The following is a 26,851-nucleotide window of genomic DNA, read 5'->3' as shown; positions in this document are numbered from 1 at the left end:
TTTTGGTGTACAATAAAGTATATTTCATTTCATTCATTTCATATCATTTACGCCTATCATGCGACAAAAGACAAATCTCGTGATAAGAAGTAAGCAAAATTTCGATCAATGGCGGCGGAGTAGTCCCACTTCCATCTCTTGTGTCCCAACGCAATGCAAGAGATAGTGATATTTCATTAAATTGGTTGACATTTGTCTGTATCTCTTCGTGAGATACGTCGTTTGATCGCAAGTCTGGCCCACAGGCCTACAATGTGGTGAAACTATGTGGCGGACGAAGTCGCGGGCGTCTGCTAGTATAATATAAAATTACAAAAGACAAGCGGGTGTCCGGAACTCCAATGAGCGTGAATTTCCGGTTTTTGGAAACCCTGGGGTTTTCCGGAATAAGATAGGATTCAGGATATAATCAATTCATTCCCAATTACAGAAAAATCGGTTCAGTAATTCCGGCGTGAACTAGTTTATTTTTTCCTAATTGTTACCAAATATGCGTTTAACTTGGTTTACAGCCACCATGGTCCAAACTTCGTAGTACCTACTCGTACCGTACTTACCTATTGCCGCGTGTCAAGTTTTATAAGTACGTTTCCAGCATTAACCCTTCTTTTATACAACGTACAATAAAGAAAATTCGTTCATTCAGGATTAGATCAATTCAGAGAAAAGAATGGGAATGGAAAAACGGAAATTTGATTGATTTTCCTCACATTTTCCATTCCGAGTTTTCCTTATTATTGCGATCACAATAAAAGATATTCTATTTCAGAAGACTTTTGCCTTTCAATGGAAGTAGTTACAGCACAGACTGTTTTCTCTGTCGTTATAAATATATAGCTGTGTGACATTGAAACCTGTCCACAATAAACCCAATGCTTATCAACCATTGTTTTTCACAAATCCCAAGGAAACGATGGATTTTTCCGGGATAAGTAGCTTATAGCACATCGGCTCATATAGTTGCGGCAAACACACACACATAACAACAGAAAAGGGAATGTCCATTCCCGGCCAAGGCCTACCCTAACCACCCGCAATTTACTTATATCTAAAAAACTCTTGATAATTCTACTGTATTAATGAAATAATTACTTTATCAAAAAAGTTTGCAATATTTTTAATTCATCTTTAATTTGTCCTCAACGGGGACAACCAAATATCCTTGGCTATACAATACAGCCTGAGTTTTTTGAATTGGATATTTTTTGAAAACTTATGATTGTTTTGTTTGTTTATTTTCTTGTTTGTTAAGCTTGTTGAAAAAAATACAGCTTCTAATGTTACTTCGTCGCCGGTGTACCAACCGGCGAACTTTATGAGCAAGAAGAGGACTTTTATTAAGCTAATTAAGTTAATTAAGTGGGTTCGATTCCCACAAATGGAAAATATTTGTGTGATGAGCATGGGTGTTTTCCAATGTCTGTGTGTATCTATATTTATACATTAGATAAGTATTTATATGTAGTATATAATTGTATATTAATATTATAATATCAACTATCTTAGCACCCATAACACAAGCTACTCTGTGTGCTTACTTTGGGGCTAGATAGTGATGTGTATTGTTTAATTATATTTTTTATTATAATTATTTAACCAATTCTTTATTTATACATCATAATATTATCATCTCCATACACTTTTATACGGAGGTCTGAGAGGGACCTAGGGCACCTAGGCACCCGGGACCGACGTTGTATTGACCGGTGTGTATTCGTCTCCTTATAATATTGTGATAGGTACCTACAGCGAAAGCTAAAGTCTTTTAAAAATTCCACCTAATATTCCGATCACAGAGCAATCGATGGGTGTTGGAGTTCATTGGAACGTTGCTGCGCGCCTCGCCGCCTCACGCTGCTAAATATGAAAAGAATTTGCGTGTAATATTGCTTATGAAATTGGGAATTCTGGCCGCTGTTCCATAAACTGAAGTGGTATGGAAAGCTTGGAACCCTCGTGGCTTTATAAGAAACCTATAATATTGTTACTAGTCTATATTCATCATTAATAAGTCTCCGTCGATTATAAGTCTCGTTGGAATGCAAGCGAGAACTATGTCTATATTTTTACCGATTTAAATAAATGTTAAATAAAGCATCTCGTACCAACTACAATCTTAGTTTGACTAGCTAATTATTCTATATCTAAAACCAACACAATATTTTTGCATAAACAATATTCTAGTGTTTGATCCCAGAAGCAATATATTTTTTCATAACTACTCGGTGTGATTCATGGCGAGACGGACGAAATTATGAAACTAATACTCGTAAAAAGCGTAATACTCTCGATGGTCCGTGCGGGCCGGGGGGCCTGTAGCGATGAATGAAAAAACCACGACTGATGCACCTCACTTCCCCGCATGCACGATTTCACACCCGCGCAGTCTTTCCCCCCGTAGCCCGCATAGCATAGGAGTGTCATCAACAAACTTGCCAGATTATAACCATTGTGGTATAGTTGTTATGTCAAAAAGTCAGTTCCAAAAATATGAAAAGCTCAAGGTTTTATGGACTGTCAAACTGAAAAACATATTTAGATGCATTTATATTACTCGAAATAATTCTGTATACAACAGCATTTTATTATTTGATTCACATTTCTCTTCACAAAGGCGCTCCGAACAACAAAGTCCACTGTTCCACACAAGTAGTACAAACACATAACTCAGCTGTCCTTCTGTCTGTGGAACAGGGCGGTGAACTTGCCGGCCTGGTACGTCGGCATGAAGGGCAGGTATTGCGTCCACTTCCATCTGTAATTAAAATATTTTTTATTTTGTTGAAAAAAAATCCAAATGCAACGAAAGCAGTGGCGACGTTGGCGAAAACTCGCAAAAAGATTGTACAAGTATCCATTAATAAGGGATGATCGGACTTCGTCGGAGTCTTTCTACCTTTTTCCCATAAAATTAAAAAGTCTTTAGAACTCCTTAATTCCAGCCCTGTCCCATTATCCGTTCTAAGCGGACGGAAACTACCTTTCTAATTTCATCTTTTTACGTCAAGCGGTTTTCGATTTACGCATTTATATAGATAGATAGATAAATTAGTGAGTAATAATTATCCAAAGCCTCACCGTCATCGGGTCATCTGATGGAAATTTGGGATATAATAAGTTCAAAATTACCATCGTCGAAAGTGTCGAGTCTAATGAGCTATGAGTCCGTCATAACCTTATTCCTTCCACGTGGCAAGAAAGTATTCATGAGGATTTATCCTCATGGATGCTTCCTATAAATAAAAGAGTACCTTCGTATGAGAGTCATTCCGACGGGGAAGTCATACGTATCGCCGAGCTCGGAGGCGCCGACCGCCTCTAGAGACATCTCCTGGGCCCACGCGGTGAGACCGCGCTCCTCCGCCGTACCTGCGTATAATATTTAAGTATTCATTACGGTCTTAGAAAGGAGCCGTGGTAGCCCAATGGATATGATCTCTGCCTCCAATTCCGGAGGGTGTTGTTTCGAATCCGGTCCAGAGCATGCACCTCCACCTTTTTAGTTGTGTGCATTTTAAAAAATTAAATATTAGGTACGTGCCTCAAACGTTGAAGGAAAAACATCGTGAGGAAACCTGCTCACCAGAGAGTTTTCTAAATTCTCTGCGTGTGTAAAGTTTGTCAATCTGCATTGGGCCAGCGTGGTGGACTATTGGCCTAACCCCTCTCATTAAGAGGAAACTCAAGCTAAGCAGTGAGCCGAATATGGGTTGATAATGATGAATTACGGTTTTAATGACTTCTCTGGCGCAGTGGTTAGTGCTGTGGTTCTTGACGGAGAGAACCTGGGATTGATTCCCAGCTCGAGGCAATTTAGGATTTTAAAAATTTTATAAATTGGCTCAGGTCTGGTCTGGTATTAGTCGTGGTTACCACCCTACCGGCAAAGATACCAAGCTCGGCAATACCAGTCTTTCCCCCCGTCGCCTCATATCATGGGAGTGTTAACTGGCACCAACGAACTTGACAGACTATATGCAACGTCTTCGCCGGTGAAGACGAGGTCCTCGATATCTAACGTCACCCGGACGTGGGTTTTCTAACTCACGAGCTTGGGGGCGTCCGGACTGATTCATTGGTTTTTGATATGAAAGTAGATAAAACGAACTGAAAGAGAGAATTAAATAAAACAAAGATTAGAATCATAAGCCCACACAGTCGCAATACAGCGTGCGGTTGCCGCAGTTATTTGTGTCGGAACCCACCCCCTACCCTGTGGAGTATGTGGAATGTATCGCCGCCGCTAAAAGGCTATTAGGAAATGTTTTCCCTTCACGAAGACCGTACAAAAACAAACAAAACGGTTCCGAAGAGATTTAGTTTCCCAAATGATAGAGCGGCTTTTGCTTTTAAAGCTTTGATTGCATAAAGTTAGCAGTTATCAATCTTTATGTACCTTTACAAGCACTTTTGAAATATCAAGTGATGTCACTACTTGACATTTCAAAAGTACTTGTACTGTACCAAAATGATTCGGAAAGCAGTTTCTACCGAGAAGATCTGGCTTCATTTCTGAAATCAGCAAGCAAACGTCGTTCTGGCTCCACGGAGGATCAGCGTGGTGTCCTCGGACTCACGGACTCAGCAATATGCTGAATTGAAACCCTTTTAGAATCATATCATGCTAGTTGCAATGTATTTTAATTATTGTTTTTTTTTCTTTCTTTCCTTTGTATGGATGTGTATTCTAAATATTTTTTTCCTTCCATCTCCTTCTTTTTGCTGCTAGTTTATAAATTGTTCCTTAAACTCTTTATACTTATTAACTGCTGGCTTTTAGGTTATTGATATTTTCTTTCATTTCTATTTTATAAAATAACTAAATATTATTTAGTCAATTTCAATGAACAGTCTGTACCAGCAGTAACAGCTATTGCCTTTCGTGTGGCTATGTTGTCGTAAAATATCCTTTGTTTCTTAACTTGTTATTAAAACATATTATACTCATTCAAGTTATAATTTATCTGTGTGTTAAATATCTGAATCGCTTCAGTCATTTTTGAATAACAATTAAACAAACACATAAACCTTTGAAATTTTTGGGTCGTTTCTGTGAGTTGGGCTTGGGTTTATCCTGTCTGTCACTACAGTAATTTATGACTATCTGTACTTGGTCTTTGGTGGCGGGCGGCTATACAACGGGCGCTTTACTTAATTAGTTGAAAACCGTGAGAATTTACTTCACCCGTTAATTGTAGGTTATTTTTTTATTATTTGATATAAATGGAATGGTAATATAAATACGAATGTGAGTTTGTTTGGCTAGCTTGAAAAAATATACTTTCTTCACACAGGATATTTCAATATAGTATTTTTCAAAAGATTCATTGCTGAGTTTCTTTCTGAATCCTATCTGAATTTTATCTATTTCTGATAGAATCTGCATTCCGTTAAGTAGAGTATAAACATTAATTTTAATGTTAACAAAAGCGCTTTAATTAAAAAATAAAAAATGTTGAATTTTAATATAGGAACTAAATGGATTACCTGGTATCAAGTTATCCATCAAGCAGCCCACAATACCTCCCACTAGGATGGAAGTAGACAAAAGCACCTGCAGATAGAAATCGTAACTTAAAAATTTAATAATTTACTTTGAAATTGTATTATTTGAAAATATACTTTATTTGAAAATTTAAACACACAAAGTACAAGTAAGCTGTAATTTTATATGAATGTTTATATTAAAAAGTAAAAACTAGCTAACAAAAATGTTAAATAAATAAGACAAACAAGATATAGTTTAGTATTCTAACGCGACGGTTTCTTTTATAGCGGAACGCTAAATCGCTTGGCGCTACGTTTTTGATAATAATAATGTGTCTTTAATTCAGGCTAGCCCATTAAAAAAGTATACAGAACAGTCTTTGCCAGCAGGGTGCTAGCCACGGTCGATACCAACCACCGTTCCAGTCCTGAGTTAATTTAGAAAATAAGTATCAAATTCTAAACTGACCCAAGCCGGAAATCGTCTCCTCTGTTGAGAATGACTGCATTATAAATTGAACCAGAGAGGTCGTCAGAGTTGATGATGAGAGACCTGCAGCACGGCGTCCAAGGCCTCGACGCCGGTGTGCAGGAGACCTCCGTGCGCCGCCACCCAGCGCGAGAGCACCAGCGGGAAGAACAGGCTGAACCCGATGATGTACAGGTTCCGCGAGCTGGTCAGGCTCACGTACTGCAGGGCCGATAGACCTGGGGACCGAACAAACATACTCTCTATCTCTCTATTATACACAGAGAAAAACTTCCTTGACCGCCGTACTTAAAATACATACAAAACCAGTGCCTGTAGCAAAGGTTCAAGTCAATTCTCTTTTAAGAAACGCTTACGTTCCGAAAACTCAAAAATTGTACGGCGATTGAATTCGATATATAGGTCACGTAAACTGCCAATCGATAGCGAAATTTCCATACATGTTTTTGTTTTCGAATTGTAGAAAGAGAATTGATGAGTTACTTGGCTACAGGCCCGAATCACATTACGCAGTGGTCAGCTCACCGAAAGCGGAGATCATGCCGAACATGACGCAGAACAGGCCGCCCACGATGGGCTGCGGGATGATGATGAACACGGCGCCCAGCTTGCCCACCACTCCCTGCAGCACCATCAGCGCGGCCGCCCACTGGATCACGCGCCGAGAACCTACCTGACAAACAATGAGGAATCAACCCATCGCCCATGGCCTCACCGACCTCACGGTCATACGTGCGGAATTGTAGGAGGGTGAGCCTTCCTGCTCTTCGCGTGATAAACACTGAGAAACACCGTGGGCCTGAACCGTCTACATCCAGCGCACCCTGTAACCCATTTGCTGTCATCGATTCACCTAGTACCTCGATCAATGCACTTTTCGGTGCAATGTCGTCCCAATGTCCATCAGCTCTTTAAACTACCCTTTGCCACTTCAGCTCTGCAACTAAACAACTATGTCAGTAAGAATGGTACTTCTGTGGAACTCGTCGTTTCTGATTCTAGCAGAGATCTGAGCACAGGTCGTTCGTAAAAAAATAAGTAAAAGTAAATACTTCAGTTCATGAGATTCTGGGTTCCAATTTTAGACACTCGACACCATCATGTCTCGAAGATCATAAGCTGGTCCTGCAGGGTCATTATGTAACTCGGTGAACGCTTTAAAATCACAGTCACGACAACAAATGACAGCGATTTTTCGTTTTTGCGATCATGTAACACACATCTCCCACCGAAATGACGTCATCTTGGATCGTTCTCTGTCACGGTCACTTGTAGGGATTTATCCAAGTTATAACGCAGTTTTTACGTATCGATAGTCAGTTTAAGCGATTATGTAAGCATAATGATCATAGAACTGGGTGACACAGAAGTTGTCAAAGTCAATCGCTATAGAAACTAATACCGAGCAGTGTTTTAATAAAGTTTACTTGACGCCTGTGATTCAATAATTACAAATAAAAGTACTTTTAGGATTTTTTTGAATTTTGTACTATACCTTGTAAGTAAGGTATTAGTTTGTAAGTCAATAAAATCAGAATTAGAAAAGTTTTTCATGTAAAATATGACGAAAGTTGAGAATATATAGTAGGTACCTACCTACATACTTATTTCATAAAGCAGAATTACAGTTTTAGAGTTAGTTGAAGTGAATTTAATTAATTGTGTTATTTTTGTAGTGTTTACCGACATTGCCATGTACAATACAATGCATGTAGCATTTGTATTGTACGCGGAAACGGAACGAAAAAGATGTCTTTGTCGAGTTCATTGCAAAACTTTCGTGTCGCGATACCAGCAGGTTTTAGAAGAAATACAAAGTCTTCGAAGAACTGCTGTTCGCAATGAATTAGAGATAAGTAAGTTATATGAATGAATGAAGGAATTTTCTTCATTCTCTGCGTTGAGCAAGTGACGTGGACTAGTAAAATAGAAAATTATGAATTTCAATTGAATATAATTACTATCTGATGCTTGACGGTTCCACCTGCATAGTTCCCACTCCCTTGGGACTATAAGGATAAAAATATAGCCTATTACACTCACAAGTTATGTGACTTTCTGTTGGTGAAAGAATTTTCAAAATCGGTTTAGTAGATAAAAGATAAATATACTTTATTTGCACACCACAAAGACAAAAACAAGTGAAATAAAAAACAAATTAGGAAGAGATCAGCATACAAAAGGCGGCCTTATCGCTAAGATCCAGAGATTACCCCCTACAATATCAAAAATTTCCTCTCATCCTCTTTAAAATAATAATATAGAATATAGATATGTGATAACTTACACAACGCCACTGACAGACGCGAACACGGAAGGTTTATTTAGTAGCCTGACTTTCCAAAGGCCCTCCAAAACAACCCATCGCCAAGTTTGGGTGGCACTCTGCAATCTCCAATTAGAGTTCCAATTGGCAATCATTGAGTTTCCCGGACATCTTTAGTTGCAAGCGATAAACTTTAATATACAAAACACTATAAAATATACTTTACATATTATCACAACGACCATTAAATTAATCATAGGCAGACGATAAAACTTTGAAGAACTTTCGTGTAGATAATGTTTTATGTAAAAGTGGCCGTTTACTTTGATAAATTAACTATTAACACTAATAAAAATGTATACGATAAAATGATTAATTAATTACTTCTATTGAAAACAAAAAACTAGCAGTAGCAAGTACTTTGATCCAACGAAACCAATTTTTTTATTAATATTTTAATACGGCTTTGTTTACCAACAAAGAAACTATGGCACTTCACTTCACCACAGACAAACAGCAAAATCAAGTATAATGCGTATATGTGCAAAAGTATGCCGCACCCGTAGTAAGTAGTACCGGGAAAGGGTATATTTTATTTAGTCGCATAATGTCGATAAAATTTTGCGCCTAGAACGATATCACTAGGCATTGTGGCTGTCTTTTGTCTTACATAATCGGAATTGCAAAAACACTCAAGTGTTCAATTTAGCTTTGCGTTACACAGTTAGAAGTGATACGTCGAGATACATAATCAGCCTGCTGGTATTAGTAACATCCGATAGTGCTCTTAAAAGAGTTTAACATTAAACCGAATCCCAACAACCCGCATTGGAGCCGTGGTGGGTTTAAGGTCCAAATCTCTCACATACTATTGGAGGTAGACTTAGCCCTGTAGTAGACCAATGATTGATGATGATTTAGTACATATCTCAGATCGAATACCAGTAGTGGGTATCATCTAAACACCAATAATCGGAATTATAATTATTACCGAACAAATCATTTGTGCGCCATGTTTATAAATATCGTTCACATAAATCTGCCAATTATTTAGCTAGTAAATTCAGCATACAATAACATTTTGACAGAAGCCACGGCGGTGGGAACGTTTCCACTGAAATAACATTTCAACAAAACAACGAACGTTAAGGGAAACATAAATTACAATAAATATTGAATATTGATTGACAAATTTCTGTGAACACGAAAGGCAGTAAAACAGGGAACCGACTGCGTGTTTAAAACTCCTGATCGTTAATAACTGCGACACAATAATACGGTTATAATCATTGCTTAGATTTTAATAATATAATATCGTTTATTTGCAAGAATTACCGTTCCTTACAGCATTCAACCAAATTAATAGTGTGCAAATACATGGTGAAAAAGAAAAAAATACAAACAGTGAAATAAAATTAAGAAAAATATAAATACAATCAGTCACAATAACTAAATAAAATTAAATAAAATTATAAAATAAAAATAACACAAATAGTCCCCAAATTAAATGAAAAGAAAAGAAAAGAAAAAGTTTAATTCAATTACAAAATAATACAATAATTGGAATTAAAAGTAAGTACGAGTATGTCATTAAAAATTAAGTCAAATATTCCTTAATGTCGTAGTAGCCCTTATCAATAAGCCATTTATTTAATTTTATTTTAAAATGGGGCAAGCTTAATTTTTGAATTTCATCTGGTAATTTATTAAATATTTTTACAGCCATACAGTATGCACTTTTCATATAACTACCAGTACATACTTTTGATAGCACCAACTTGTTACCGTGTCTGACCGACTTATTGACCGTGCCTTCACCTCTTCGCTGAAAATATTTTGGATGGCGCTTAACAAAAATACAAACATCTCGTATGTACATACAAGGCAGTGGAAGAATGTTCAATTGCTTAAAAAGAGGTTTACAGCTATCTAATGGCCCTGCTTTACACATAGCTCGAATGCATTTTTTTTGAAGTCGGAATGCTCTAATAAAGTCTACAGAGTTACCCCAGAGTATTAAACCGTATGACAGCACAGCACATTTGGCCAATTTTGTGCAAATGTAGTCAATATGAGATTTCCAATTCATTGTTTTGTCATAAACTAATCCTAAAAATTTCATTGTGTCATCTTCTCCTATTTTAATATCATAATATTTAACATCAACTGGCACTGTTTTTGAATTATAATAATTAAATTGCATAATTTTCGTTTTATTTATATTAACCTGCAAGTTATTTTCATTTAGCCAAGTTATTATATTTTGTAATACGTCGTTTATTTCTTGTTCATACCTATTAACATTATGACAACTCACTAATATGGTTGTATCATCTGCAAACAATACGCACGGGTGACTTGTTGCCGCCGTGATATCGTTTATGTAGGCCAAGAAAAGAAATGGTCCTAGAATGCTGCCCTGCGGTACTCCCTTTTTATTATATTTGTATGTTGAATTATAAATCATCTTAATATTATTTTCTAGTTTGCTAATTTGTGTACAAACAGTCCTACCATTTAGATATGATTTTACCCATTGATGAGCTGTTCCCCTTATACCATATCTTTCTAATTTATTTAATAAGATATTGTGATTAACGAAGTCAAACGCCTTGGTCATGTCTAGAAAAATAGCAGTAATAGGTACTTTGTCATTTGGCTATCATTAATAATTTTATTTAGATAAAAACAAGCCTCAGTAGTGGAACTATTATTACGAAATCCGAATTGTTCTTGAATTAATAAATTATTGGCGTCAAAAAAGTTTTTTAGTCGCTTAAACATTACTTTTTCAAATATTTTTGCTAAAATAGGTACCAAAGTTATAGGCCTGTAGTTATTTATGTCATAACGATCATTTTTTTTAAATAAAGGTTTGATAATAGAAATCTTTAGCTTATTCGGAAATGTCCCTTGCTCAAATGATTTATTTATTATGTCAGCTAGTGGTCCACATAAGTAATTGGCACAATGTTTAATTATGTCTGTTCTTATCTCGTCATAGCCGACAGCTTTGGTGTTGTTGAGAGATTTGATAATACCTAGAACTTCATAAGCATCCGTCGGGCTTATAAAAATTGAATGAGTATTAGGTGGATAACAATATGATTTACTAATATTTTTATTCAAAGTGGTCATTTCGTTTAAATTTATAAAATAGTCATTAAATAATTCACAAAGTTCAGTAGGATCATTATATGTCCCTGTATTCGTTTTTATAAAAGAAATATCATCAGGCTCTATCGTCTTCCCTAAATTATCATTTATTAGTTCCCAACTAGCTTTACATTTATTTTTTCGATTAACTATGTACTTAGTACTTTGTAGTTGTTTAGACTGATAAATACATTTTTTTAAAATGCTGTTGTATTTCATATATTGTTTTTTATTTAACCTTTTATTTGACCTATATTACTTTAATAAACTATTGAAACAATAAGAAATAAACTATTATTTTTGACAAGGCCGTGGTGTTTAGAATTCCTGTCAGGAAGCCTACGTTCAACAATAATACCATCAATGGTGAAAAATATTACCTATGTATAAAGTTATCCAAGAATTTTTCAGGATGTGGGAAGTCGATGATGTTACGCAACAGTGCCTCGAATAGAGCATGTTAAGCCAGCGATCATTATAGTTAAAATACCAGCTGATCTGATAATTATCGTTATAGAATCATAACTACACATATTGGAGCAACATGGCCAGTTTAAACTTCCCTTATCCCTTACGAGAGAGGCTTGGTCCTATAATAGGCAGTTTCAATATGCTGATAATGGTGAACGTTACCTTAGTAACTCCAATAGCGCCGACGTTTTCTCCGAAAGTGTTGGTGCCGTTACCAGAACCCCATAGCCCGGCGAGCATGGTGCCCAGACCCTCGGTGCCCAAGCCCCGATTGATAGCGTGCAAGGGTGGTGGCGGCGCCGCTGAAATAATAAGCTATTTGAGGAATACTATTTTTAAACTTTAGGATTTATTTTTTATGTTTGATAGGGCTGCGCCTGGCACCCACATGTTGTGTCTTCGTTTATGCATAATTTCATGCGTATGGTTGCGACAACTGTTTTCTTGAAGGGGGGATCGCGTACGAAATATTCTGTGCTGCAAAGAATTGCAGCACGTTCAAAGGAGGAAACAAAATACCTGGATCATATAATGCAAAACTCTAAATATAACCTGCTACAGTTAAATTATCCAGGAAAATATAAACGGAAAACAAAACCTGGTCGTAGACGTACATATTGGCTCAAGAACTTACGCCAATGGTGCAATATGAGAATAGCACTAGCAGAAAAAGAAGAAAATGAAGAAGTTTTCTTTAAGGGCACGCAGTAATAAATCTTACTGCATGTCCTTAAAGAAAGTGAAAGTTAGTTAATAACCTCCAAAAGTACAGTAAGTTATGTCTCGCCTTATGGTAAGATGCCTACTTAGTACTTATACTTATCACATTCGCCTGAAGGTGTTTAAAATATATGTGGCAGGTAAGACTTTGAAGACGTTGCTTTAGGTACTGATGCGGGTTAACTGGATATCTGCTACGTATTTCCACGGTCCCATCGTTCCCGGCGTCTTGCTGTTCTGTGGTTCTATGTATTCAAGTCTACAGACGTAAAAATAAAGATATGGTTGCAAAGAGTCGATGTCGATGGCTCAAGGCAGGAGAAGGCGGCTCAAGATTATGGTGTTTGGAGGTCCTTCCTGGAGCTTAGCTAGTAGACGTCCAATATATCGGCACTCCCCACTGACCTACGGGACAGTGAGCTCACCGCACATCCTGGCCGTGGTGGGGTAGTAGCTGATGGACTCCACGGTGCAGGCCAGCACGCCTGCCAGCATGCCCAGCACTCCCGCCACACTCACTGTCGGCACTCCCCACTGACCTAGGAGACAATGACAATGAGACGATTAAAATAAACTTCTTTTAAAAAATATTACATAAAGGAGAAGAACTTTTCAGTTACGTGCATTTTAAGAAATTAAATATCACGTGTTTCATACGGTGAAGGAAAAATATCGTGAGGAAACCTGCTTACCTACGAGTAAGAGTAAGTACATAAGTGAAGTCTGCCAATCCGTATTGGTCTAGCGAGGTAAACTATTAGCCTAGCCCTCATTCTGAGGAGAAACTCGTGCTCAACAGTATGCCGAAAAATTGCGAATGATGAAGAAGAATGCGATCCGTATAAATGTCTACAACACCCTTGCAAGCTCATAGTCGATATCCCTCATGTTACCTGGATACGGTACCCGGAACCAGAGCGCGTCCTCTATGACGTTCAGCTTGAGGTCGGTCCGCGCAGGGTGGCCTGCCTGCAGTACGTCGGTGACTGTCAGGACTCCACACACTGCCCACATTATCGCTATCGTGAGTAGTACCTATAATTAAAATAAAAAACTGTCAACAGCTAATAATATAACAATTTCTAGAATCCAGACTTGTGTTAGAAGAGCTCGTCTTGCCAGAGCTCGACTTGCCAGAGCTCCAAAGCTTGTCAGGAAACGTACTCGTATTTATTACCGCTATTGTATTGCTGTTTGCCGGTCTGGAACGTCAACACTGCCGGCGTACTTGTAATTCTAGTAAGGCATTGTGAGCCTTAACGTCAGGTTGATGGGTCGAATTCCTAGCATGTCCTGCGAAGTGTTGCTCTGATATAGGTGACGGATTTCCTTTTAACATGTGGGCCACCTGTCTCAGCTATTAGGTAAAAATCCTTCACAAAAAAATCAAAAACATCACGAACAAAAAATGCTTCTAATTTTCTCCTTAGCTTCCAATTTTCTCATCCAATATTCATCGTACGTGCATGACTAATAAACAATTTCCGAAAATCAGCTCCGAGCACCTGAAAGTTTTAACTATTCTGTCTACAAACTGCTTACGATGATACAGACAGGCACAAAACACAGCCACAAAGTAGGTAGTCTTTATCATCCCTCTTATGCATTTGAGTTTAAACCACTCACGTTGATTGAGACCTCCTCATGATTGTAGAAAGGTTAACAACTACAATAACAAGAAACTTACGGGAAACAGCTTAAACAGGGGAAACCATACGACGGTACACCCCACCCCGCGCCTCCACACCATCGTGGGCACCTTCACCTCCCCCATGCACTGGGAGAATATCGTCAGCAGAGTGAACGTTCTGGAAGAACAGCTATCACACAACGACAGAACAAACAGTGAGCCCAATATGGGTTGTTAATAATGATGATAATAAATGTTTACCATCATCATTCATTAACATCCCATACTCGGCTTCTCTCAGAATTAGAGGGTTATAGGCTTTAGTCCACCACGCTGGCCAAATACGGATTGGCAGGTTTCACATACGTAGAGAATTAAGAAAATTCTCAGGATTGCAGGTTTCCTCACGATGTTGTTTCTTCAGCGTTTGAGACGCATGATATTTAATTTCTTAAAATGTACACAACTGAAATGTTGGAGGTGCATGCCCCGGACCGGGTTCGAAGCCATACTATCCGGAATGGGAAGCAGAGGTCATATCCACTGGGCTATCACGGCTCTACTACAGTAGCCTCAGTAGTGGTACAGTAGTAGTAGGTCCTGGGTTCGATCCCCGGCTGGGCAGAATGAGATATTCTTAATTGGTCCAGGTCTGCCTAGACTACCGGCAAAGACGTACCGCCAAGCGATTTAGCGTTCCAGTACGATGCCGTGTAAAAACCGAAAGGGGTGTGGATTTTCATCCTCTTCCTAGCAAGTCAGCCCGCTTGCATCTTAGATTGCATCATCACTTACCATCAGATGAGATTTTAGTCAAGGGCTAACTTGTGAAGAATAAAAAAAAAACGGTCATTACAAACAGAAAAACTTATAAATACCAAATAGTGATGTCAACTACGCCTACCAGAAGTTTTGATGATGATTGTAGTACTATTGGTTTTCTTCGAATTATATAATAACCAACGAGTAAACAGAAACCATGTAGTGAGCGAATTGAATCATAGTTGAACAAAGAGCTGCAGGGTCATTATGTAACTCGGTGAACGCTTTAAAATCACAGTCACGACAACAAATGACAGCGATTTTTCGTTTTTGCGATCATGTAACACACATCTCCCACCGAAATGACGTCATCTTGGATCGTTCTCTGTCACGGTCACTTGTAGGGATTTATCCAAGTTATAACGCAGTTTTTACGTATCGATAGTCAGTTTAAGCGATTATGTAAGCATAATGATCATACAACTGGGTGACACAGAAGTTGTCAAAGTCAATCGCTATAGAAACTAATACCGAGCAGTGTTTTAATAAAGTTTACTTGACGTCTGTGATTCAATAATTACAAATAAAAGTACTTTTAGGATTTTTTTGAATTTTGTACTATACCTTGTAAGTAAGGTATTAGTTTGTAAGTCAATAAAATCAGAATTAGAAAAGTTTTTCATGTAAAATATGACGAAAGTTGAGAATATATAGTAGGTACCTACCTACATACTTATTTCATAAAGCAGAATTACAGTTTTAGAGTTAGTTGAAGTGAATTTAATTAATTGTGTTATTTTTGTAGTGTTTACCGACATTGCCATGTACAATACAATGCATGTAGCATTTGTATTGTACGCGGAAACGGAACGAAAAAGATGTCTTTGTCGAGTTCATTGCAAAACTTTCGTGTCGCGATACCAGCAGGTTTTAGAAGAAATACAAAGTCTTCGAACAACTGCTGTTCGCAATGAATTAGAGATAAGTAAGTTATATGAATGAATGAAGGAATTTTCTTCATTCTCTGCGAGCAAGTGACGTGGACTATGGGCCTAACCCCTCTCATTCTGAGAGGAGACTCGAGCTCAGCAGTGAGCCGAATATGGTATTTTTATATGGTGAGCTTCCATCATAGGATAAGTTGGTTTAAGATTTGGAGTAGGCTTATTCAGTACTAGCAGACACACCATAGTTTGACCGGTGTAGTTCCCGTTCCTGTGGGAATATGGGGTAGCACAGAGTAATACGGGCTATATTTTATATAGCCTATATTACTCTGTGCTGTAGCTTACCAATGGTGAAAGATTTTTTATAATCAGTCCAGTAGTATTTGTGTTAGATTGTAAGAAACAAATAATAAGATCGGTCACTGTCATCCTAAGAACCTAAATTAAACCATTGAATATTATTTACAGGTCTTGGCAGCTTTAAACTTTTATGCCAATGGATCATACAAATGGCTTTGTGATGGCTAAGGCATCTTTTAGCAAATGCCTACATGAAGTCGCTGACGCTCCTGAATACCCCAGCTGTTTAAAAAAAATGTGTTAAGTTCCCTTTGCATTAAACACAAAATCATTATAAATAAGTAAGTATGAAACTAACTTATAGCACAGTATGAAACTAACATAACCTATTCATTATATTTTTAGTTTTTTTTTTCTAAGACTCAACTAATTTGTGTTCACTACCACACTGAATCTTTCATAGGTTGATTTTGCATAAAAACTTTTTTGCAAAATGAGATTGATTATTGATTGAGATTAATAAATAATACACAGAGTGCTTATTCATATCACAGGATGTTACTGTAAATAGACATATACCCAGGTGCTTAATCTAGATTAACATCTACTTACAGATTTATGAAAAAATTTGGATTGCCCGGGTATTAGGGTGGATTGATTGCACCCATGTGACAATAGTTCAGCCTACAAGCCAAGAGCTACTAGGAGGCTAACAATTAGAATTGAATAAAAGCATGGTACCTCCTTTTATTTAAACATTAACTTATTTATATATTGTCAATTAATATTTCAGATATGTGATGCCAATCTAATAATAACATAGTGGATGCTCAATTTGGTGGTGCATCTTATAACTTGTACATATGGAACCAGTGCAATAAGACCACTTGAGGAAAACCTGCCCAATAGGGACCGCTGTTGGTTGTTAGGTAAGCTGTTGCTTAGGTATAACTGTCAGTTAATGAAACTACAGGATCCAAATATAAATTATATACTATAAATTATATATAACTGTTACTTTTATGTAGGCAAAATACATAATACATTGCAATACACACTTCAATTCTTTCAGGTGACCAATGTTTGCATGATGACCCCCATCTTGGGAGCTGCTCCTAGATCCCATGAAGATATGCACAACATTGCTGTGTCAGAAATACGGTGGAGCCTTGTAGTTGGGTGCATATTGTAAAATGTTTCCTCACTCCAAAACCATGAACTCTGGTTTCCTAAACCCTCAAGCTATGCAGCCGAAGGAGGAGACTTATCACAGGTCAGTATATTATATACCTACTTTATAAGAACTTGTTGGGCAGTACCATGTATACCTACATTATGATTTATTTTTCTAGGAGAATCACTAATAATTTTGAAGAAGTGAAGAGCTTAACAATGTTTCAACCAACACCTAAAGAAGCTTTCACTTGGCTGTTAGATCAAGGGCTGGATACAGAAAACAGTAATCCTTGTGATGGCAGTATTGTCCAAGGATTCCTCACTCAAAACCATGATAACAAGTTGCTAGAACCCTCAAGCTATGCAGACAAAGGACTGGATATATTTTTTCGTGACCAAGCCTTCTGTATAATTATTTATACTTAAACCATACAAAGCACTATCTAGCCCCAAAGTAGGCATACAGAGTAGCTTGTGTTGTGGGTACTAAAATAGTTGATATTATAATATTCATTTACATTTATATACTACCTATAAATACTTATATAATGTATAAATACACACACACTGGAAAAAACTCATGCTCTTCACACAAATATTTTCCAGGTGTGGGAATCGAACCCATGACCGTGGATGCAGGAGCACTACTTACTGCGCCACGCGTATGTGTTTTTATTTTGAAGCAAATTATTAAAGTTGATAATTCAAATTGTAGTCATGTTTTTAATTAATCTATAATTAATTTTTAATTTACATTTTTGTTAAATATTTACCTATACTTCAGTCTATTTTTGTTAGAGGGGGTACCTATATGTGTAAGTAGGGTCGTTTCTTGATTAAATTAAACTAAAGAATGAAAGATATATATTATAACAAAATTTGTCAACAACAATATATCAAGTCTGAATAAAAAATACCAACACAAGTAAATATATTTTTTATTTTTAAGTAATAGATGTTACACAAATATAGAACTACCTGGCCCTACCTGCTTAACATTAAACAACATTGTTTTTAATCAAATCATTATTTATTTATTTCCTACAATGTGGTAGGTACATGTTTTGTTCTTAAAATTATTGAATTGTATAGATAAACAACTAATGTAGTATTCAATTTTTTCTTTTACAATTACTTAAATAATCATCATCATCATCATCATCATCATCATCATCATCATTATAAACACATATTCGGCTCACTGCTGAGCTCGAGTCTCCCCCAGTAAGAGGGGTTAGTGCCTACCCGCACTCGGGAGACCCCGCACTGGAAAGCGTGGTTGGTCGGTTGGTTGGATGTTCGCGGCTCAAGGTCGTTGTGCTTGGAGGTCCATGTAAGAGGCCTATGTCCAGCAGTGGACGTCTATCGGCTGATAAGGTAAGGGAAGGCCAATGCCTAACCCCTCTCATTCTGACAGGAGCCGAATATGGGCCAGCATATTTGGATTACATTGGCAGACATCACATATGCAGAGAATTAAGAGAATTCTCTGGTATGCAGGTTTCCTCACGATGTTTTCCTTCACTGTTTGAGACACGTGATATTTAGTTTCTTAAAATGCACACAACTGAAAAGTTGGAGGTGCGTGCCCCGGAACGGGTTCGAACCCACACCCTCCGGAATTGGAGGCAGAGGTCACATTCACTGGGCTATTAGGGATAATAATAATAGTTAAATAATATTTCCTCCTAATAATAGATAATAAAACATATTTTGATGTGCAATTTTACAATAAAATTTTCATCTAATACTATGTAATACTGAAATTAACCAAATGATAATAATCATATTCTTTATATACAGTGATGTCATAATTAACTATATTAAATTAAAATGAAATTATATTTGACAATTTTCTCTCATATGCAATGTATATTATTGATAATAATCTTATAAAAAATCTGTTCATTAAATGTTTAATTCTTTCTTCATGAATCGTTCATAGAGATGAAGGATTCAGAATCACCAATTTTTTCAAGGTGTTTTGCACCTCAATGGTGACCAGCAACATGGAGACTTCCATAGTCAGTCCCTGGCACTCAAAGTTTAGAGCCCACATCTTCATGTTGATCTGAAATGTAGAAAATATTTTTTTATTACATGAACTACATATGCCCCCGGTTTCTTTAAGTAGATCTCATTCCTGTGGGAATATTGAGATAAGAAATGGCCTATGTATTATATCTTGATTAAGAGTTTATATAAATGACAAATCTAGGGGGGGGTTAATTGATATATTTATACCTCAGGTATATTACTTGGTTCTACAATATATTTCTGTGAGATGGTGATAACAAAAAAAATACTTTGTTGTATTTATGTTGAGCTTCTATTCAGACGAAGAATGTTTGTGATCCTTTAGTTTCAGGTTAATGAATATTGTTATCATAAACAATACATTATTGTAAATGATAACAATATTCATTATATGTGATATTTAACAAATCAAAATGATGATATTTAACAAATCAAAATGTGCAATATTTATTAAGCTGAACATGTACATAATAAAAGAAAATATAAAGTACAAATTATTATTTGAATTAGCAATTATTATCATTAAGAATTACATACACTGGATTAGGTAATACTATTCATTCATTCATGATTAGACCAATAGTCCACCACTCTGACCCAAAGCGGATTAGCAGACTTCACATAAGCAGAGAATTAAGAGAATTATCTGGTATGCAGGTTTCCTCACGATGTTTTCCTTCACCATTTGATACATGTTATATTTAATATCTTAAAATGTACACAACTGAAAAGTTGGAGCTGCATGCCCCGGACTGGATACAAACCCACACCCTCTGGAATCTGAGGCAGAGGTTACATCCACTAGGCTATTGCTGTGCTTATGGACCTATATCCCTGGCAAACCCTCTAGTCTATACTCTGCAGCAACTGGGCTTTTATGGGATTAAACTGAGCTCTTTTGTTTTTTGATTTGCCTTATATTTTATCCAGTTTTGTAGGAGATACATATACTTGTAGGATTTAACTTAACTATATATTGTAATTGAAATTTGAATTAATTATTTTAAGTGGCTAGCCTCAATCATCATAAAAAAATTACTAATCAAGGTAGGATTTTATATTTAGCCTTAATGTAACTAAAACAAACACCTACAAATACAAACAATTCTAATACATCTGCATAATGAGACAAAGTTTGATTTTGATTATTTGTCTTGTACTTAATGCTTAGAACTTAAAGGTTACATGGTGCAGGTATAGTTGTGGTTTAAAAAGGCTTGTTAATGCAATATGCTAGTCACAAAACCAAGTATTATGTTAAACTTATAATAGAAAATCATGAATTTCAATTGAATATAATTACTATCTGATGCTCGACAGTTCCACCTGCATAGTTCTCACTCTCTTGGGACTACAGGGATAAAATATAGCCTATTACACTCGCAAGTTATGTGAGTTTCTATTGGTGAAAGAATTTTCGAAATCGGTTTAGTAGATCCAGAGATTACCCCCTACAATATCAAAAATTTCCTCTCATCCTCTTTAAAATAATAATATAGAATATAGATATGTGATAACTTACACAACGCCACTGGCAGACGCGAACACGGAAGGTTTATTTAGTAGCCTGACTTTCCAAAGGCCCTCCAAAACAACCCATCGCCAAGTTTGATCCAAGCCAAGGCGATCATTGAGTTTCCCGGACATCTTTAGTTGCAAGCGATGAACTTTAATAAACAAAACACTATACAATATACTTTACATATTATCACAACGACCATTAAATTAATCATAGGCAGACGATAAAACTTTGAAGAACTTTCGTGTAGATAATGTTTTATGTAAAAGTGGCCGTTTACTTTGATAAATTAACTATTAACACTAATAAAAATGTATACGATAAAATGATTTATTAATTACTTCTATTGAAAACAAAAAACTAGCAGTAGCAAGTACTTTGACCCAACGAAACCAATTTTTTTATTAATATTTTAATATAACCGTTTTCCCCCCAAAGGGCAGAAAACGATTATTTAGGTTTCAGCCGAAGCTTGATCCACTTACGAGATTACCCTCCAAATTTTGCCCGTTTGCAGTGTTCCTACCCTACATTTCATTGGGTAAATGAGGTTTTGACATAACATCACGCCGTCATCCGCCGGCATGTCGCTTGACAGTTGTCAATGTCAATCAGTACTCTCGTAAGCCGGCAAGGCATGAAATTTTAGTGGATCAAGCTTCGGCTGAAACCTAAATAATCGTTTTCTGCCCTTTGGGGGGAAAACGGTTATATTTAGGTGTTCGAGCCTTCAGCTTGATCCACTTACGAGATGTGTTTATATTCTGCCGGCGATGGCAAGGCGTACTGTGATGACCATTTTTTATGATAGTAAAAGAAATGATAATCATTATACATGTAAATTAATGATCAACGTTTTAATTATCAGTATATAAATCAGTATATTATCAGTGATTATCATAGAGACAAAATATTTTTCTCATCTCTGAAGTAATTAACTAGATATCAAATTTAATTGATATTAAAATTATTGTCATTTAATTTATCACAGTTATTAATGTAGATTTCACCCAAAAGTAACACACATATTTTTATTAATTGATATTTTATTAAATGGTAAAAACAAAACCTATACAACCCATATATTCATTTAAATTGGTATAAATATGCTGCACTTAATGCTGTAAAGTAGTAAAGTAAACCTCAAAACATCTGAGGAACTTCTTCAAGACAGCGTAGATATATTGACTACCTACTTTAAATTTCTATTGTATTTTATTAAATCTGTATTTACAGATGCTTTAAAAATTATCTGAGAAAGCTGAAAACGTGCTAATTTCAATAAGCTTCGCAGTTATACCGAAATGACTGCGAGCAGCTACTTTAATCTTTGTCTTCTGCTAGACATAATAAACAAACGAGATTAATTAACATGTCCAATAATTTCTTTACCCAAATATAACAAATTTGTAATGTCAGTTTGTACTAATAGATATAGCCCTCTGACTACATAAAGGTAACCAAACCAATGTTTGATCTGTATTTTGTCAGAACCGTACTGTGTATAGTCAAAACATGAACTCTCCACTCAAGATAAAAACAAGGAGTCATGACATGCTACTTAAAATAAGCTATCAGTTGAGTATTTAAATAGACTCATAGGTGGCCAACCATGTTAGAGGTTTTGGTTTTAAAATTGGTTTCAATGCTAGTCTAACTTTAGGTTGATCAAGTACCTAGGCAATTATCTACTCGATAATTTTTGGGTTTATAAACCTATTTGACTAAGGATTTCTAAAGATCAATAGTTCTGAGTACGAGTTCTGATTTATTTATTAAGTATTTGCTAAAATGAAGTCCTACCGAAGTAGGATCTAACTGTTAACCCATTCCAACATATCCAGGCTTGATTACACGTATTAATTGTGAATTTACGCCAAGCTGTTTCTAAAATATTCTGTCCTCTGTTGCCAAGGACCTTAGTAGTACAGCAAGCACATACAATATGTTACTGAATGTGACCTGTTGGTACTCGCGAAAGAAATGTTAGATTGTTAATTGTAAATGGTTGGCTCTTGGTTCTCTGGTACAATGGAGACCTGGAGAAGAGGAATATCATAAACTTTCTCTCCTATCTGGAGCTACCAGAAGATAGGTTCTCAAGCAGTGATTAAGATGTCTCGAATTGAAGGTACTAGCGTTGAAGATGGAAATAAGCTAGGGCCACCACAGCCTTTATTTTAAGTCTTTGCTGAAGACGTCGACGAATGGGCAATACTAGAAAAGCAATCATATTTTAGATTGGTTAGATCACTGCCCTTGTACTGGTAAACAAGTCTACTTCTGGTTTTTCCATCACCTTGAATGTTGTCTGAAGAGCTTCGTAACTTTAGAATTTAATCTAGCAATTCTAATAATCGGTATAGACCCGTCTATAATCCCAGAAAAGTACCTGGCTTAGGTATATTTGAAGTTGGTTAGCTAAATCTAGAATTTACTGCTTAATGCAAAGAGGTATAGATTTATATATTTGTTATCTTCTTGAAATATTGCATACAGTTTTTTCTATCTAAGGTCCTTTCTCACTCTCTCTCTCATAGAAAATCCAATACAATCCATAATATCTCTTTAAGCTTGTGTCAAACATGTTGCCGTTCATTTTAGAAACTGTTTATGAATAATAAGTTTCTTATAGTTCTCTACTGAATCCTACTGCATCTGATGTTATAAAATTTCCAGTAGATGGTCTTCTCTAATACGTATGCAGATATATTGTATAATGTATACTGAATGAGGCGAGGAGCATGCATAATTTATAAATATTATACACTGCTATAACAGTTGCAAGCCACCATGCCCACCAGCGAAATTTCTTTATGAGTAAGTAGCATTTCTTGACTGTTCTTTTGTACTGTCTTTGGCGACATACAGGCGATTTTCCTATTTGTGTTGACATGAGATTGAATTTTCGATAGTTTATATAGATACCACCCAATATTGGGTAGCTGTATCTACCACCTATATGATGAATAGAGGCAGTATGCTTGAATCGTTGTTAAAAAGAATATCATCTATAAGTAAAGTAACTAAGTATAAGTAGGATGAAATCTGAATTACTTAGCTAAATATATATCCATTAACAAATCTATACAGAGTTATCATTCTACAAAGTAGACATTTTTCAAAAGTTTAAGAACAGAAACCGTCTATGAGGCAGGGAAAGATGTGGCTTGTGATACCTTTGCCTGTACATTCAAGATATATAAAGCGACGGAATGATTGTATCGGCAAATCAAATAAGCTTTTGTGGGCAAGAGTAATTAATTAATACGGCCATATTTTCCACTTGAAGGAGAAGGAAATATTTATTCGTTCCTAACTCTCTTAATTTCTCCACAATATATGTATTATATAAAAAAAAATTCCATAGATTAATTTTAAATCTATCATATATGACAGATTGACAAACTTAGAGAAGAAATGCAAACAAAGTGTAATTTTAGATCCAGGCACACTTAATTAAGTGCATGAATATTTTGAGCACTAAGATCTTTTCTGACTTCAAATATAATTTATTTATTTTTCCTTCTCATATTTAGTTCGTGGACATTTTCTCGAGCCAGAGCTTCTATGGAGTGACCTGTTTTAATTGGGTCTGGTACCGGGAATCGAACCCGAGCCTTTATGTGTGAGCCAAGTATCTAGCCAATAATGACTAACCCATACCGGAAAATATTTATTTATTACATCTTGCATTTTAATATGATAAAGCCAGTTGACTTTCGGTGGCTAAATGGGTGTTGTACAGTGAAATACATTGCAAAAGATTGTGGAATCTCTTATTTGAGGCTTTATATATAGGTCTCAGGCATTGTATGATTTCCACCCTTTTTGTATCTAAAGTGCAGTCATGTATCACGAGTATCTGAAGTGCAACATTTACTGTCACTGTCACTGCATTATGAAGTGATTGTCTGTGAACGTGGGGTCATCTTTGCTAATGCACTATTTAGTATTATCTTCAGTCAAGTGAAGACTGGACTGTTGTTGTATATTCAAATATTCGCGAAGCTTCTGGGATATCATTCCCAGAAGCTTCGCGAATATTCCTTGCTTTGCTAGGAATTTTTACTGCATGTCTCATTTTGCTTTAAGATAAAGTATTTATCAAAATAAAAAGATTAGTTTCCTGGTCTTGCTTGTCTTGCTAAGATAATCTTCTAACTGAACGGGAGCAATCCAACAACATTCAGTATTTATATACTCTAATAACATTGTATGATGCTTGGTTCTAAGATTTTATTACGTTGCTCCAATAAACTTTCTGTGCAAAGTAAATTTTTCTTCCGATACAGTCAAGACGAGGCAACTTCGTCCATAAGGAAGGCCATCAACTGGATCTCTTAAAATATACAAAGCCTCTCAAAATAGAGGAAGGGCAGTAAGGACAAAGAACATCCGTTTTAAAGAACCTATTATCGTATGCATCGATCAAAAAGATTTGTTTCATTGTTGAAAGTAGGAAATAAATCAGGACTCACAGCAGTAGTTAAATAATTATGTTAGCTTCAAATGATAAGTATGCTTTTGCGTTCTCTAAGCCCATGCGAGCTTTAGACACTATAAACATGCGGTAGATGGAAAGTATGTATAGTGAAACGCAGTAAACGCGTAATTTTCATATTCCACTGAAATCTTTTCTTCGAACACATCCAGGTTTGATGTGTTACCAAGGAGCTTCAATATTGATAATAAAAATTCATCAAGCATTTATACTTTCTTAAAGACTCCCAATCAACTTGAGTTTACATACGTTATGTATTCCATGATCTATAAAGATCGTCATTAATCTGATTACTGACGTTCAGGGACCCTGGTAATTGAAGAGTACCCAAATACGCGTCTTAGACTTCAGGCGTGCAGCCGACAAGGCAGCTGTCAGAGGTCACTTAAAGGACAAGCAAATAGCAAATAGTTGACAAATAGGTATCGTAAACGCCGGCCGTCTCAGCCAAAGCATCGACGGACAACTCAGATGACGTCTCAGTTAGCGAATCAGCCGTGCAGCCGACATTCCAGGCGACGCGTTGGTCAACATCCCAGACGACGCGTCAGCCGATATTTTAGACAACGTCTTAATCAGCGAATCAGCCGACATCTCAGACGACACGTCAGCCGACATCTCAGATGAAGTCCCATTAAACGACACCTCAGCCAACGTCTGAGCAGCCGACGTCTGTGCGGCCGACGTCTGCACAGCCGACGTCTGTGCGGCCGACGTCTGCACAGCCGACGTCTCAGCCGACGTCTGTACAGCCGACGTCTCAGCCGGCGTCTGTACAGCCGACGTCTGTACACCCGACGTCTCAGCCGACGTCTGTACAGCCGACGTCACAGCCGACGTCTGAGCAGCCGACGTCTCAGCCGACGTCTGATCAGCCGACGTCTCAGCCGACGTCTGAGCAGCCGACGTCTCAGCCGACATCTCGGCTGACGTCTCAGCCGACGTCTGAGCAGCCGACGTCTCAGCTGACGTCTGCGCAGCCGACATCTCGGCCGACGTCTCAGCCGACGTCTGAGCAGCCGACGTCTCAGCCGACGTCTGAGCAGCCGACATCTCAGCTGACGTCTGCGCAGCCGACATCTCGGCCGACGTCTCAGCCGTAGTCTGAGCAGCCGACGTCTCAGACGACGTCCCAGGTGGGACGTCATCTGCTCATCATTCAGTAGGACTATACAGCGAGTCTGCCGTCCGAAGAGCGGGCATTCGCTAAGATGAAAAAGAGAAAAACTCTCATTCAGTATAGATCTACATAGCAAGTCTGCCGTCCGAAGAGCGGGCATTCGCTAAGATGAAAAAGCTTGTCGGGAGTCACGTGGACACTCGACAGCGAACAATACACATCGGTCGTACAAGATGGCTACGATTTTTTCGTTACTGTCTTCATTT

The 26,851-nt window shown here is 37.0% G+C and overlaps 1 protein-coding gene and 1 long non-coding RNA gene across 5 annotated transcripts in view; one reads left to right on the top strand and one right to left on the bottom strand.

Annotated features, from left to right (window-relative positions):
- Positions 1 to 2,534: 2,534 nt before the first annotated feature.
- LOC112056802 (solute carrier family 23 member 2) overlaps positions 2,535 to 26,851 on the bottom strand; it is a 35,855-nt gene continuing 11,538 nt past the window's right edge. For all 3 annotated transcript variants that reach the window (XM_052884256.1, XM_052884257.1, XM_052884258.1), the window contains exons 7-15: positions 14,278 to 14,398; positions 13,484 to 13,625; positions 13,016 to 13,129; positions 12,033 to 12,172; positions 6,503 to 6,650; positions 6,041 to 6,195; positions 5,488 to 5,554; positions 3,252 to 3,369; positions 2,535 to 2,755 (exon numbers count right to left, since the gene is read on the bottom strand). In XM_052884256.1, the coding sequence (XP_052740216.1) occupies positions 2,668 to 2,755; positions 3,252 to 3,369; positions 5,488 to 5,554; positions 6,041 to 6,195; positions 6,503 to 6,650; positions 12,033 to 12,172; positions 13,016 to 13,129; positions 13,484 to 13,625; positions 14,278 to 14,398 (1,093 nt within the window). In that variant the 3' untranslated portion in view covers positions 2,535 to 2,667. The remainder of the gene's footprint in view (positions 2,756 to 3,251; positions 3,370 to 5,487; positions 5,555 to 6,040; positions 6,196 to 6,502; positions 6,651 to 12,032; positions 12,173 to 13,015; positions 13,130 to 13,483; positions 13,626 to 14,277; positions 14,399 to 26,851) is intronic.
- On the top strand, positions 15,528 to 18,335 carry LOC128198492 (uncharacterized). 2 transcript variants are annotated; one of them, XR_008251252.1, is made up of 5 exons: positions 15,529 to 15,967; positions 16,398 to 16,570; positions 17,023 to 17,158; positions 17,302 to 17,502; positions 17,582 to 18,335. It is a non-coding gene; the product is annotated as an uncharacterized LOC128198492 (long non-coding RNA). The 2 variants fall into 2 exon arrangements; XR_008251253.1 differs by lacking the exon at positions 17,023 to 17,158 and having other exon boundaries at positions 15,528 to 15,967.

Source organism: Bicyclus anynana, chromosome 11 (assembly GCF_947172395.1).
Source record: "Bicyclus anynana chromosome 11, ilBicAnyn1.1, whole genome shotgun sequence".
Classification (NCBI taxonomy): domain Eukaryota; kingdom Metazoa; phylum Arthropoda; class Insecta; order Lepidoptera; family Nymphalidae; genus Bicyclus; species Bicyclus anynana.
The sequence above is the reverse complement of the archived record's forward strand: the minus strand, read 5'-3'. Positions and strand labels throughout refer to the sequence as shown.